This window comes from Schistocerca serialis, chromosome 3 (assembly GCF_023864345.2).
Source record: "Schistocerca serialis cubense isolate TAMUIC-IGC-003099 chromosome 3, iqSchSeri2.2, whole genome shotgun sequence".
Taxonomy (NCBI): domain Eukaryota; kingdom Metazoa; phylum Arthropoda; class Insecta; order Orthoptera; family Acrididae; genus Schistocerca; species Schistocerca serialis.
The window spans coordinates 979,537,519-979,551,741 of NC_064640.1; the positions used below are offsets into that span (position 1 = coordinate 979,537,519).

General features: G+C 37.6%; 1 protein-coding gene across 1 annotated transcript in view; it reads left to right on the forward strand.

Annotated features, from left to right (window-relative positions):
- LOC126471421 (importin-13) overlaps window positions 1–14,223 on the forward strand; it is a 194,382-nt gene that overhangs the window by 27,525 nt on the left and 152,634 nt on the right. The window contains exons 5-6 of the mRNA XM_050099560.1: window positions 909–1,107; window positions 13,840–13,984. Of these exons, the coding sequence (XP_049955517.1) occupies window positions 909–1,107; window positions 13,840–13,984 (344 nt within the window). The remainder of the gene's footprint in view (window positions 1–908; window positions 1,108–13,839; window positions 13,985–14,223) is intronic.

A 14,223-nucleotide genomic window follows, 5' to 3' on the forward strand; every position in this document is an offset into this window, starting at 1 on the left:
ATGATTTTGGGATAACTTTTGTTACTGTCTTGTGGAGAACAAAACATTACTTCAGAACATGATTTTGGTTTTGAAAATAAGAGAAGTAAAATAGAATACCTCCAGTGGTCACCGCTAGATATACATTTAGTTTTTAGTCAAAAAAACTCCCAAAACAATGTTCTGAAATAGTGTTTTGTTTCTCCACTAGAGAGTGCCACAAGTTACCCCAAAATCATATTACAACACACACGTCATACTAACACATGTCAGTTCACCTGACAATGAAGGTTTAAACCTTCGAAATGTGTTGTGGATGTAAATAAACAGGGACTGGTAACAGTAAACTTGTTGTTTCATTCAATATCGATTACAGTCACAATAAGGCCTAATCTAAAATGTTTCCATTTAAAGTTAATCTGCTTGTTTTACTTTTTATTGGAATGGGAACATTTTATTTTTATTGTATAAAAACTAAATCAAGTTTTTAGTTGTTGGTATCAACAGGTTTAGTGCTAATAATGCTAGTAAATCTCACAAGTAAACAAACATTCCCATTTCATTTTCAATTCAGTTCACCTGACAATGAAGGTTTAAACCTTCGAAATGTGTTGTGGATGTAAATAAACAGGGACTGGTAACAGTAAACTTGTTGTTTCATTCAATATCGATTACAGTCACAATAAGGCCTAATCTAAAATGTTTCCATTTAAAGTTAATCTGCTTGTTTTACTTTTTATTGGAATGGGAACATTTTATTTTTATTGTATAAAAACTAAATCAAGTTTTTAGTTGTTGGTATCAACAGGTTTAGTGCTAATAATGCTAGTAAATCTCACAAGTAAACAAACATTCCCATTTCATTTTCAATTTTAATCTCATAATGTGTTCCTCTTGATGCAATTTTAAGTGTTTCCAATCTGTTCCAGTGGTGGAAGTGGTAAGACACTGTCTTTCTGATGCTAGTTTTCAAAATGCAAATGAAGTAAAAGAGCATGCTGCATCATGTGCAGTATCTTGGCTGAGAATAGGAATGCCAATTGCCGCATGTGAAGGCTTGGCTTTGGATTTATTAAACATGGTGTTACAAAATGCAACCAGCGATGATTATACCGAAAGTTCACAAAGGTACATATAATTTTTTTTCCTTTTTTGTAGTTACATAATCAACTGTGTGTGTGTGTGTGTGTGTGTGTGTGTGTGTGTGTGTGTGTGTGAGAGTGTGAGAGAGAGAGAGAGAGAGAGAGAGAGAGAGAGAGAGAGAGAGAGAGAGAGAGAGAGAGGAAAAAAAGCGGTTGGGGTACTGCTGCTGCGCATGCTCCATAGATTAGCTATCAAACTGCTGTTCTTTTTGGGGTTCTGTTTTCTTGTTTGTGTGCTTGCGACCAACACTTTCTCTAAATGATGCAGGGTTGTCTCGTTATCATCATTGTCTGTTTTCCAATAAGGATCAATGATATCATACTGAACTATGTTGTTATTTGGATAAAATAAAAATGAGACAAATTTATGAGCTCCACTAAGTGACCAAAACTGGGTAGTATTGTGATTCCAACCAATGATGTATGGAACATCAGATAATGTACATGAAGATTTATCTGATAAAAATTTGTTGCTCTCAATTGACTATTTTGCCCTAACATACAATATGTTGTTGGAAATAACAAAAACTTGTGTAAAAAGTCATACAACCAAAATTGATGCAGGAAATTGTAAACATTTGAAGCTGTGCATAGATTAAGGAATGTGAATGTTGGTTTTTCTGTGGTGGTAGGTGTTTAAAAGATGTGTGCCTTCTACCATATATGTTTTTAATTGTAGTTAGTTACTGCATTTCTGATAGACACACACTTAGTTCCTAAAATTGTTAGTTATGATATCTATCTGTAAGGTAACCTCCTTAAGGCCAGTGGTGACCAGTTATCTTGTGTTAATGTGAATTCAGGCTATAGGTAAAATAAAACTATATGAATAGAAGCTGGTTGATGTCCAGTTCAAATTTTTAGAATAGTTTGCCTAATGCTCTCTAAAAGATTTACAGTTACAGTGTAAGGAATTTTTGAGAAGCTGTTGTCATAACAGCATTGTGGCTGAGTGGTCTAATTGCGCAGTCTGGCAATTTGTCAATCCAGGTTTGATTGCTACTGATGCCAACTTTTTTTCTTTTTATTTTATTCCTCACAATGTTAAACTGTTATAATAAAATTTAAATATGTAAAATTAATGTATTCAATTTAGTTACGTCAAAAGGCTATATGCCACCACATTATAGCACATTGATTTAATTTTGCTCAAGCCCGTACTGTCTGAGGCTATGGATAAAATACTGGAATAGTTTAAGCAAGTTTATTATACAAAACTCTTAAAACTTCACCTTTGTAATACTGCTTTACATAGCCGCCATTCAGAGTCAAGCTTTTGGTAAATCTCGTTATAAGTTGACAAGTTCACTCTGCATAAAATTTTGCTGTCTGAGAGTGAAACCATTGCAAGACAGCATCTTGAGCTGCTTAATTGGAGTCACAGTGTTGGAAACTAAACCAAAGTTGCATGTGAGTGAAGAAGTGAGTGTTGTAAGACAGGTGTTGAAAAACATCCCGTTTGAATTGATGCAACAATTATTCTGTTTGCCTAGCAGTGTGTGGCCAAACATTGTTATGCAAGTACGCAAAACTGGTAGCCAAGATATCACCTTACTTACTTTGAATGGCTATGGCTCGTCTTAATTTTCTTTATGTCTCACAGCAAGCTGCAGAACTGATTGTTCTTCTGCGTTCCATAAAATCCACATGCAGGATTCCTTTAACACCCCTAAAACTGCTAGCCATAAGCTTTCTGGCATGTTTTCTTTGGTTCGTTGGGCAAGATGGTATGACAACACATCACTTTTCTTTGTCTCACTGTTAGCGTTGGTAATCCATATCTTGTCGCCAGTTATGATTTAGTTTGGTTGACCTTCTGCTTCCGTATCATAATGAAAAACAAAGTCTAGAGTATCTGTAACCTGCTAAGTGTTGTAGTTCTCAGAAAGGAATTCTTTAACCCAGTAAGTTCAGAATAGTGGCAGTGTAATTTTTTTGTCATGATTTTGTGCAAAACATTCTCAGAAAATTGCAAAAAGTTTACCGACCATTGAAATATCACCAATTTGTTCATCAATTTTATGTACCAGTTTATTGCTGTCTATAAATGGACAACCACTTCTGTCATCATATTTGATCTCTATGCAGCATGGAGGAGGAAATCGGTGTTTAATGTTCCATCATCAGCAAGGTCATTAGAGATTGAGCACAAGCTCGGATTAGGGAAGGATGTGGAAGTAAATCGGCTGTGCCCTTTCAGAGGCACCATCACGGCATTTGCCTGAAACAATTAAGGATTGGATTGGATTGTTTGCGGTAGCAGGCCAGACAGTGAGGTCATTGGTCTCATCGGATTAAGGAAGGACGGAGAAGGAAGTCGGCCGTGCCCTTTCAAAGGAACCATCCCGGCATTTAGGGAAATCACGGAAAGCCTAAATCAGGATGACGGGACGTGGGATTGAACCGTTGTCCTCCCGAATGCGAGTCCAGTTTGCTAGCCACTGCGCCACCTCGCTAGGTGAAACGATTAAGGGAAATCACAGAAAACCTAAATCAGGATGGCTGGACGCGGGTTTGAACAGTCGTCCTCCTGAATGTGGGTCCAGTGTGCTAACCACTGCACCACTGCGCTCGGTAATACTGTATTCCCCCACTACTTCCCTTGCTACTTGAAAACTGACATTACTTTTTGGATGACCCTAATCTGTCACATAACTTGTAGTAAGTTATTACTTGATCTGTGGAATACTTTTGTTTCATGTACCATATTGACTTATCAGTGACTTGATGGTGAAAAGTTGTAGTCATGCGTGGACTCAGTTTGAGTTTCTTAGAAACATGTTACTTAGTTATTTTATGCTGTAAAGAATGGAGTTACTTATTGAGTACAAGAAAGAGCAAATTGTGAAGAACCTACAAATGCGGAGAAAAATGACAGTGCTTAGAAGGTGGAACCATACAAGTGGTTCTTGATTAGTGCAGGATGAGAAACAGTATGTAGATGTGAGGATAGAGAAGTATGATAATACCAACTCTGAAGCTGTTGGTTCTGTTGAATCTTGCATAGTCGTCAGCTATGGGCAGATTAGGAAACTCGCTTTCTCGGATCGCTAGACAACATTCAAACAAATTGTATTAATGAGTTTCATTAGAAAAAGGAAAAAAATACAATACTTAACTTTGTGCTAAACAGATGTGTTGCAAGCAAAGGGCGACAGACAAAATAAGAAATCTCTTCAGTATAACAATTCTAAGTTTGAGCTACATAGAATGTATGAGCAAAAAATCAGCTTTGACACTTCTGTCCCAATTACCAGTCTTGGCGCTGCTGTAGAAGGCTTATGTTCTCTTCGCATAGAGGCTGCTGCTGTTGCATTGTCCTGGAGAGGGTTTGGTCAGCATGCAATTGGCTAATGTCTTCTTCACAGCCTTCTCTACTCTCTTGTTCCGACTGGCGTGCCGGCGCTTGACCTTATGCTGTAACAGGTTCGTTCAAAGATATGCCAGTGGAACCAAAAAGAGCATCATAAAGAAAATTTGGGGCTTAGAAGGGTAGCCATTGTTTGCAGCTGTTTTAACACCCTTTCTGTGAGTGATTGCAGTTTATACTTATATCACATAGGAAACACATACAAAAACTAATATGCAAATGTACAGCATCATGTAACACGTAGCCATTTTGGATATACAGAAAATGGAAGGAGTGGGGAGAATGTAAATTTAAGGCTCGTAATGCATGTTAAGGGCTATGGATAAGGGTTACTAAACCTATACTCTGCTCTGTGGCTGCTGCTTTAGCTCTCACAGGTTTTTTTTAAACAGCCTTTAGTATACAATGTATGTGGGATATGAATGAATAGGGTGTATATGAACCGGGACAACCGGTAGATCTGGGAAAAACCCGGGAATTTTTTCATCCGGGAGAAAACCAGGAAAAACCCGGGATATTTTTAGAATTCCGGGAAATTTTCATTGATTTAGTCTTTAGTTAAATTTTTGTAATTTTGACTGTTAAGAACCGATACTCTAACAAAGGACATTACTGTATCCCATTACTGCAGAATAATACTTCAACAATAAAACATAAACAAGAGAAAAAAACCCAAAAATAACTTAAATTGCAAAGGAAATGCGCCATATACAACAATGACACTCAGTGCTCATGCAAGCGTCTGCCAATTGAAAATGTGTCAAAGGCTTTAGGAGGACTATGCAGTGCTTCATAACAACATATTGCCTCCAATGAGCGTGAAGTCGCAACTGTTTACATTCGATTTGTTTTAGCAGTTATGCGCGGGCTCATGCGTGTGCGCAGTCAGTTGAATCACGTTTGATTAGTAGATTCTCCCACTTCTGGCTACAGGAATGTGGCTGTTGGCTGTGCAAGAAGTCGCAGCAAGCAGCTAGGTGCTACCGGGAAAAGGGGGCACCAAATTCACATTCTTGAGGAAAAAAACTTGTTTCACAAAGCGCCTAGCATCCAGGGCACGTTTGTCTATCGATTATTCATATGATTTTGAAACGCTTTCCTGTTGGTTTTTGAACACATTTTAAGTTGATTTCTGAGTGAATCATAAGTTGACTTTTGAATGCATGCATAGTGGAAGTGATGTCTCTGTCAGGAGAATCCTTTTCGCATCTAGAAATAAACTTTACGCAGACAAAAGGGGACGGAGCTATACGAGCTGAGGGAGTAAACCCGAACGGATGAATGCCAATCGCTGTCTGATTATGTGGTTGATTGGGTTTGCATATGATCAGCATTGTTATAACTACTAGCAAAATCCATAGATTCAGACTACCAGAATGGAAATAAACGACTGACAGGAATAACAGGTGAGAAAGATTACGTATTATCTTCTCGGTGTATCCAAGAAATGAAATTTTGATAGAAAATTTTTGGCCAGATCACTACACTAGTAAGGACCAGTAGTACAGTCCCCGGCTAGCAGCCGCATAAGTTCTGTTCTGGAAGTAACGCGGAAAATATGTTGTTCGAATACATAATAACGCATAACCGGAAAATAATCGTGGGATAACTAAACCTGCAATTCTTGCAGGGTTAGTGAAGTTAATCGGTGAACAAATTTTCACAGTTGCAGCAATAGCTACAGAATTGGTGATGACAAGATTGATTGATAGAATGAGGAAGGAGAAGAAACAGGGACATCACACAAATTATGGAAGAATAAGACGATTCCAAATTTATATAAAAATTTCTTAATACTATTTTTCGATCTTATGCTTGAGAAGTTGGTGCGTATGAATGAAATGTGAAACTATTTCCTAACATTAAGCTTTTTGCTTGTAGTAGGCCTAATAGGCATTTGATGTTGGTACTTCGTGGATTATATTCTGTCATGTAATAAAAATGGCCATTTATGCCAAAACAGTCTCGTTTATTTGGTGTGTTACAAAATTGCTACCACATCAGAAAGGCCTATTTTGTTTTATCTAGCCTACAGTGACAAAATAGATGTAATCAGATCGAGAAACCACACCAGTCTTGGGTATTATTTGTATTAACAGCTTTTTCAGTATTAGATAACGATATTTCAATTTTTCATGTAGCAAAATGTTTGACGAACTTTGATGAGGTAATAGATTCTTTCGCAGAAAGGAAAGCATGCCATGTAAAACTGTAGCAAGATTAGAGAGAAAAAAATGCTAGGAGCTAAGGTTTGAAGAAATGTGTAATTTCTTGCTTATCTCTTGTCAGTATTGGTTTTATATATCCTGTGTTTAATTTTATGTCACACAAAACAGCAAGTTATTAACTAGTAGGCAATAAAGAGTTCAAATTTTCTGAAGAGTTCTTGTTCTCTCGGTTACAAATAATCTCATCCGCTATTAATTGCAAGATTTTTTTTAAAGATGGGCAGGCTGTCAAACGGGCCGACTGGGAGCAGGAGAGGCACCATAGGACATTTCAGTTTCCACTCTCCCGAATATAGTTTGGATATGCGGTAGATAAATGCTTTATGAAGAGTCGTGGCACTACACTTTGGCATACTTAAGACCAAATAATATGTCTTACATTTCCTCGAATACATATGTTATATGTTTCAGACTTTTGAGAAAGATGTGTGCTACAAGAGGGAACATATTTTGAAAATTCGATTTTTTTTTTTTTTTTTTTTTTTAGTATTGACCCAGTTCGCAGATGTTGTAGATCCAGGGCTGAGGTGCAGAGCAGTCTGAGTTATAATGGGTAGTCTCCACGTGACCCGTGTTTACATTTAGTGATTTTGCTGTTTCCCCTTCGTTTACTTTCATGTCAAATGAAAACAAAACGGATATCTGTGGCTGGCTATCAAGTGAATTAAAACACATTCACATAATTACGGAAGGCTGAAATATGTCATTAGTTTCAGATTTTATTTTATTTCGACCCTTCTGACAGTCAAGCATTAATCGCCTTGTGGAACAATGAAGTTATTTTTGTCTGTTTGCTGAAGAAATTTGACTTTTGTTAACCTTTTCCACAGAGGCAGTCAATGTATTTGAAACGAAATGTTTAATTCCACAGTACTGGCTAGTTTCAACTGTTCGCTGCATTTCAAGTGCATGTTTTCATTTTCTAGCACATACGGCATTATGCCATAATAAAGAACCAAACATGATATAATACAGTACTGGTGCTCCAAGAAAATTTACATCCCGAAAACCACACTGAAAAGCTTAATATCAGGTCGAGGTCTACTTCACTAGGAATTTGGACATATGAATGTGCCCTTTAAGTATGCACTTTAAATGTGCACATTTTAATATGGTTCACAAAATTCCGATGCTCTTGCAGTATCCTCTGATGTCTTGTTTCTTTTATGACGTAATGTATGATTTTTCAGTGTTTTACAGGTATGTACATACGGGCTTCCTACGTCATGATAGCTACCCAAGCGCGGTGTCGCCTGTTATCTGCGCTCTCTGGCAACTGCTGAAACGAACCTATTTCTAACAGGTCGCGGGAAAATATTGCGTATAGTGGTTTGAAAAGCGTTACTTTCAAAGTAAATATCCTTTTACGTAAGTTGAACTATGTACAAGAATGTACAATGAATTTATTAAATCACAGAGCATTTGACTCTCTTTTAAAAATCAACTCTTTGATGACGAGCCATTTAGAAGAATTTTGAACCCTGAAGTTCAGACATTTGTGTCATTATTAAAAATTTACTTAAAGTGTAACGCGTGCAAAAAAGATCAACGGTATATGCGAAAGCTTAGCTTCTCCTTGCAGCTTGAGACCAATATTATATGTGAAAGCTTTTCTTTTCTTGAAGCAACACCATGTATATTAATTTAAACTATTAACTTTTCCTGTTTGTGTGTTCGTGCTACTTAACAGTGATGTTGCTGTTGGCTGACTACATCACGTGTCGTATGCTTTGAATATCCGCTGTCATTGGCTGGCGAGATCACATGACATGAGCTACAAACGGCTTACAAAAGTGCATCGCATTCTCAATTTCAATGATTCGGAAAGTAATATGTAGTGTTTGGTGGAATTCCAATGTATACTTTCGTAATTTGAAAATAAGCAGTGTACATGTTGCTGCACATCAAAGATATTTCCAAAACTTGTCTTTTTCCCTGAGTTTCGTTTTTTAAAATGCTGAGAAATTGTACGCCCGTGTATAAAACCATAACCATTCAAAGGATTGATAAGGGAAAATATGCTGTCACCTGGTAGAAAGTGTAATTTTAACCGGGAAATCTGAGAATTTTTTTTCCTTGTCCACGTATACACTCTGATTAAATCTCATTGTTTTAAATATCACCTCATCTCTTCATCAGAAATAAAACTTTCGTTTTAATTCACATCTACTTTTTTTCCACTTCAGGAAAGTTTTTATACAATGTTCCTGCTACTGTGAACCATTATTTTTTGTATTACTACTGATTTAAATTAGTGTACAGTGCCTGAATAAAGTAGTAGAGGATGAATATAGTACAAAGAGAAAAAAAGACTGCATAGAGTAAAGTGGTAAGGAAAGACTGATGATCAAATAAGTGACTGGAGTGTGCTAGTATGAAAAAGGGTACTCACTGTTACTTAATGAATTACAGAGTACACGGGAAGGCACTTCACTTGTGTTACTTGAGAGAGAATCTGATTGATGGACAATAAAAAAAAGGAGCAGCAAATGTATAAAAATTCACAGTGACATGGATATTCATTAACACTTGTGTCACCACCATAACACACACTAAGTACTTGTATTAAAATTAAACACATGATGTGGGTGCATTGTAAGGACTTGTATTTGCGTGAATGCAAGACAAAGGGGTTTCAGCTTAGCAACAATAACAACAGGATGGCTTTAGAAAGTGCACTGCTGACTTTAAACACATACTGATTTATATTTCCTTATAATTAATGGTATAAAGAGGCACATATGCTTATCTTTATTCATTTATTTATTTACACATGAAGTTCCATAGGACCAAATTGAGGAGCAAATCTCTAAGGTCGTGGAACAAGTCAGTACATGAAATTGCAACATAAAAGTAATAGCAAATAAAAATAAAATGTTTATGAGCCCGAAAAAGTCAATCCATAAGTTTAAGTAAACACAATCAACAATACAACAAGAATCAGCTTAATTTTTCAAGGAACTCCTTGAAAGAATAGGAGTAACCCATGAGAATACTCTTCAGTTTCGATTTGAAAGTGGGTGGATTACTGCTAAGATTTTTGAATTTGAGGGATAGGTTATTGTAAATGGATGCAGCAGTATACTGCACACCTTTCTGCACAAGAGTTAAGGAAGTCCATTCCAAATGCAGGTTGAATTTCTGCTGAGTATTAACTGAGTGAAAGCTGCTTATTCTTGGGAATAAGCTAATATTATTAACAAGAAATGACAGTAAGGAATATACACCACTGGCCATTAAAATTGCTACACCAAGAAGAAATGCAGATGATAAACGGGTATTCATTGGACAAATATATTATACTAGAACTGACATGTGATTACATTTTCACGCAATTTGGGTGCATAGATCCAGAGAAATCAGTTCCCAGAACAACCACCTCTGACCGTAATAACGGCCTTGATACGCCTGGGCATTGAGTCACACAGAGCTTGGATGGCGTGTACAGGCACAGCTGCCCATGCAGCTTTAACACGATACCACAGTTCATCAAGAGTAGTGACTGGCGTATTGTGATAAGCCAGTTGCTCGGCCACCATTGACCAGAGGTTTTCAATTGGTGAGAGATATGGAGAATGTGCTGGCCAGGGCAGCAGTTGAACATTTTCTGTATCCAGAAAGGCCCGTACAGGACCTGCAACATGCGGTCGTGCATTATCCTGCTGAAATGTAGGGTTTTGCAGGGATTGAATGAAGGGTAGAGCCACGGGTCGTAACACATCTCAAATGTAATGTCCACTGTTGAAAGTGCCGTCAATGTGAACAAGAGGTGACCGAGACGTGTAACCAATGGCACCCCATACCATCACGCCGAGTGATACGCCAGTATGGCGATGATGAATACACGCTTCCGATGTGCGTTCACCACGATGTCGCCAAACATGGATGTGACCATCATGATGCTGTAAACAGAACCTGGATTCACCCGAAAAAATGACGTTTCACCACTCGTGCGCCCAGGTTCGTCGTTGAGTACACCGTTGCAGGCGCTCCTGTCTCTGATGCAGCATCAAGGGTAACCACAGCCATGGTCTCCGAGCTGATAGCCCATGCTGCTGCAAATGTCATCGAACTGTTCGTGCAGATGGTTGTTGTCTTGAAAAACATCCCCATCTGTTGACTCAGGGATCGAGTCCTCTTTACACGAGGCATCACAACAACGTTTCACCAGGCAACGCCGGTCAACTGCTGTTTGTGTATGAGAAATCGATGTTAGCATATTGGAGGTGTCGCCACCGGCGCCAACCTTGTGTGAATGCTCTGGAAAGCTAATCATTTGCGTGTCACAGCATCTTCTTCCTGTCAGTTAAATTTCGCATCTGTTGCACATCATCTTCATGGTGTAGCAATTTTAATGGGCAGTAGTGTATATATTGAGAGGCCAATGTCAAAATACCTGGACTCGTGAACAGGGGTCGACAAGAAGTTCGTGAACTTAACAGCACTTATTGCACGAACCGCCCGTTTCTGAGCCAAAAATATCCTTTTAGAATGGGAAGAGTTACCCCAAAAAATATACCATATGACATAAGTGAATGAAAATATGATCTTAGGTCATGAACTGCACTATATGAAACGGGACCGGTGTTGCCCGCAACATCCTTTACTATCAAGCTAGTGTCATCAGCAAACAGAAATATTGTAGAGTTACCCGTAATACTAGAGGGCATATCATTTATATAAATAAGGAACAGGAGAGGCCCCAACACTGATCCCTGGGGCACCCTCCTACTTGACTGTACCCCTCTCAGACCCCACATCACAGCACTTCTCAACATTGTGAATAATGGCCTTTTCTTGTCTGTTGCTAGACTAAGAGGTGAACCATTTGTGAGCTACTCCCCGTGTTCTGCAATGGTCCAACTTCTGGAGCAATATTTTGTGAACAACACAATGAAACGCCTAAGTTAAAAAAAAAATAAATAAATAAAAAAAAATAAATAATAATAATAATAATAATAATAATAATAATAATAATGCCTAGCATTCGAAACCTTTTGTTTAACACATCCAGTACCTCACGGAGAAAGAGAATACAGCATTTTCAGTTGTTAAACGACTTCTAAAGCCGAACTGTACATTTGATAGCAAATTATGTGATATAAAATGATCAATTATCCTTACATACACAGCCTTTTCAATAACTTTAGCAAAAACTGATGACATAGGAATAGGTCTAAAATTGTCAGCATTATCTTTGTCTCAATTTTTATAAAGCGGCTCTACTGCTGAGTACTTTAATCGTTCAGGAAATTGACCATTCCTAAAGAAAAAATTACAAATACTGCTAAATACAGGGCTAATATGTGCAGCACAGTACTTGAATATTCTGCTAGATACTCCATCATATTCATGAGAGTCCTTCGTCTTCAGTGATTTAATTATTGACTTAATCTCCCCCTTGTCTGTATCACAGAGGAGTGTTTCAGACATCAGTCTCAGAAAGGTATTTTCCAAGAAAGTTATATGATTCCCTGCAGAAACTAAATTTTTTATTTAATTCCCCAGCAATGCTCAGAAAATGATTGTTAAGTACTGTACATATATCTGATTTATCAGTAACAGAAATATTTTTACTATGAACCGACTTTATATCGTCGACCTTGTGCTGCTGACCAGACACTTCCTTCACAACTGATCATATGGTTTTAATTTTATCCTGTGAATTAGCTATTCTATTTGCATACCACATACTCTTTGCCTTCCTAATAACATTTTTAAGCACCTTACAGTACTTTTTGTAATAGGCTACTGTAGCTTGATTGTGACTACTTCTAACATTTTATATTATTCCTGCTTTGTTCTACATGATATCCTTATCCCACTAGTCCGAGCTGCTTATTACTACTAGTTCTCCCTCTAGAATGTTCTGATGGAAAGCAACTCTCAAAGAGCGTGAGAAATGTGTTACGGAAAGCACTATATTTATCATCTGTGTTATCGACACTATAAACATCCTGCCACTCTTGTTTCTTGACAAAGTTTAAAAAATTCTCTATTGCTGTTGGGCACCTTATTTGGAAAAAAAACACAGTCCCCATCATATCATTTGAATTTAGGAGATCTACCAACATCCTTTTTCTTGCACCATCATATACAAAATTTATATTGAAGTCACCACTTATAATTAATTTCTGGTACTTCCTTCAGTGTTAATCAAGAACTCTGTTTAGCTTGAGCAGAAATGCTCTGAAGTCAGAGTTAGGGGATCTATAAACAACAACAATTAGAAGTTTAGTTTCACTAAATTCAACTACTCCTGCACAACATTCAAATGTCTGTTCAGTGCAGTGCCGTGATACGCCTATGGATTCAAATGGAATACTGTTTTTTACGTACATAGCCACTCCCTCACCTTACAATGAACTCCTCGAAAAACAGCCAGCTAATCTATTGTGGTAAAGGAAGCCTCTGAACTGTCAAATTATGTAAGTGGTGCTCTGATATACCAATAATTTCAGAGTCAGTATCTATAAGCAGTTCACTAACTGTATCTCTAATACCGCTTATATTTTAATGAAATATGCTAATTTCTTCTCTACTTGGAAACATGACATTCTCTGAAGGTGAGCCCTTAGAGGGATTTCCTGTAAGCAGGTATACCTATCAGCTGACTTTAATCTAAAAAAAGGTGCAGCTCTAACACCAACTACTACAGGAATTTTTCCATGTGTAATCACACCACCACCCACTACACTGTCACCTACGAGCTTTGCCAGCCTCCCCTTCCCATACGTATTGAGGTGCAGGCCATGCCTAGTGAAACCCGATCTACTGATAGACCCAACTGGTACCACTGAAATGTGACCCATGCCCTCTGCCATCAGTGCCTTCTCCAGCCCCATGTTAACACGCCTAACAGTCGCGGTAAGACGAGGCCGATCATGATGCTGAAACAGTTGCATGAAATGCACATTAGTGCCACTAGTTTGAGTAGCTATCTTTAGCAGGTCATCACCTACATCATATATTTATCTTTGTTAAATACCTGAGTGTCTTATGGGTGAATTAATTAAATCTCAAAACATTGTTGAAGTGCATTTTGTATTTTTGAACTGAGTGTTTTGCTACAGTTTGAGAAAATATACTGCAATTACATTGTATTCTTTATGCTTAACAGTCTCATAGAAGCTGCCCTAAACTGCCTTGAGTCCCTGGTTACGCACCCTGATACACATCTAAACCCAAAACATGTCCAGCGCCTCATGGAAGAGATTTTGAAGTTAGAAGTTTTGTTGGGTCCTAAATGGCATTCTGCTGACGAAGTAAGTATGAATAGTACGAAATTACTGCCATTATTTTAACATATTCTGATATGCAACCACTTACTGCTGATTGAATTGTATATTTGGTTTTTCTGTCTTGTATACTATATTTTAAATATTACCAACATGTGGCTTCTTCAGGCAATTTATTTTAACCAATATAAAGTATGCACATTCCAAAATAATCACATAAAAGTGCTTCGACATTGGCATTCTACACTCTTAAGTTACATCAAGTG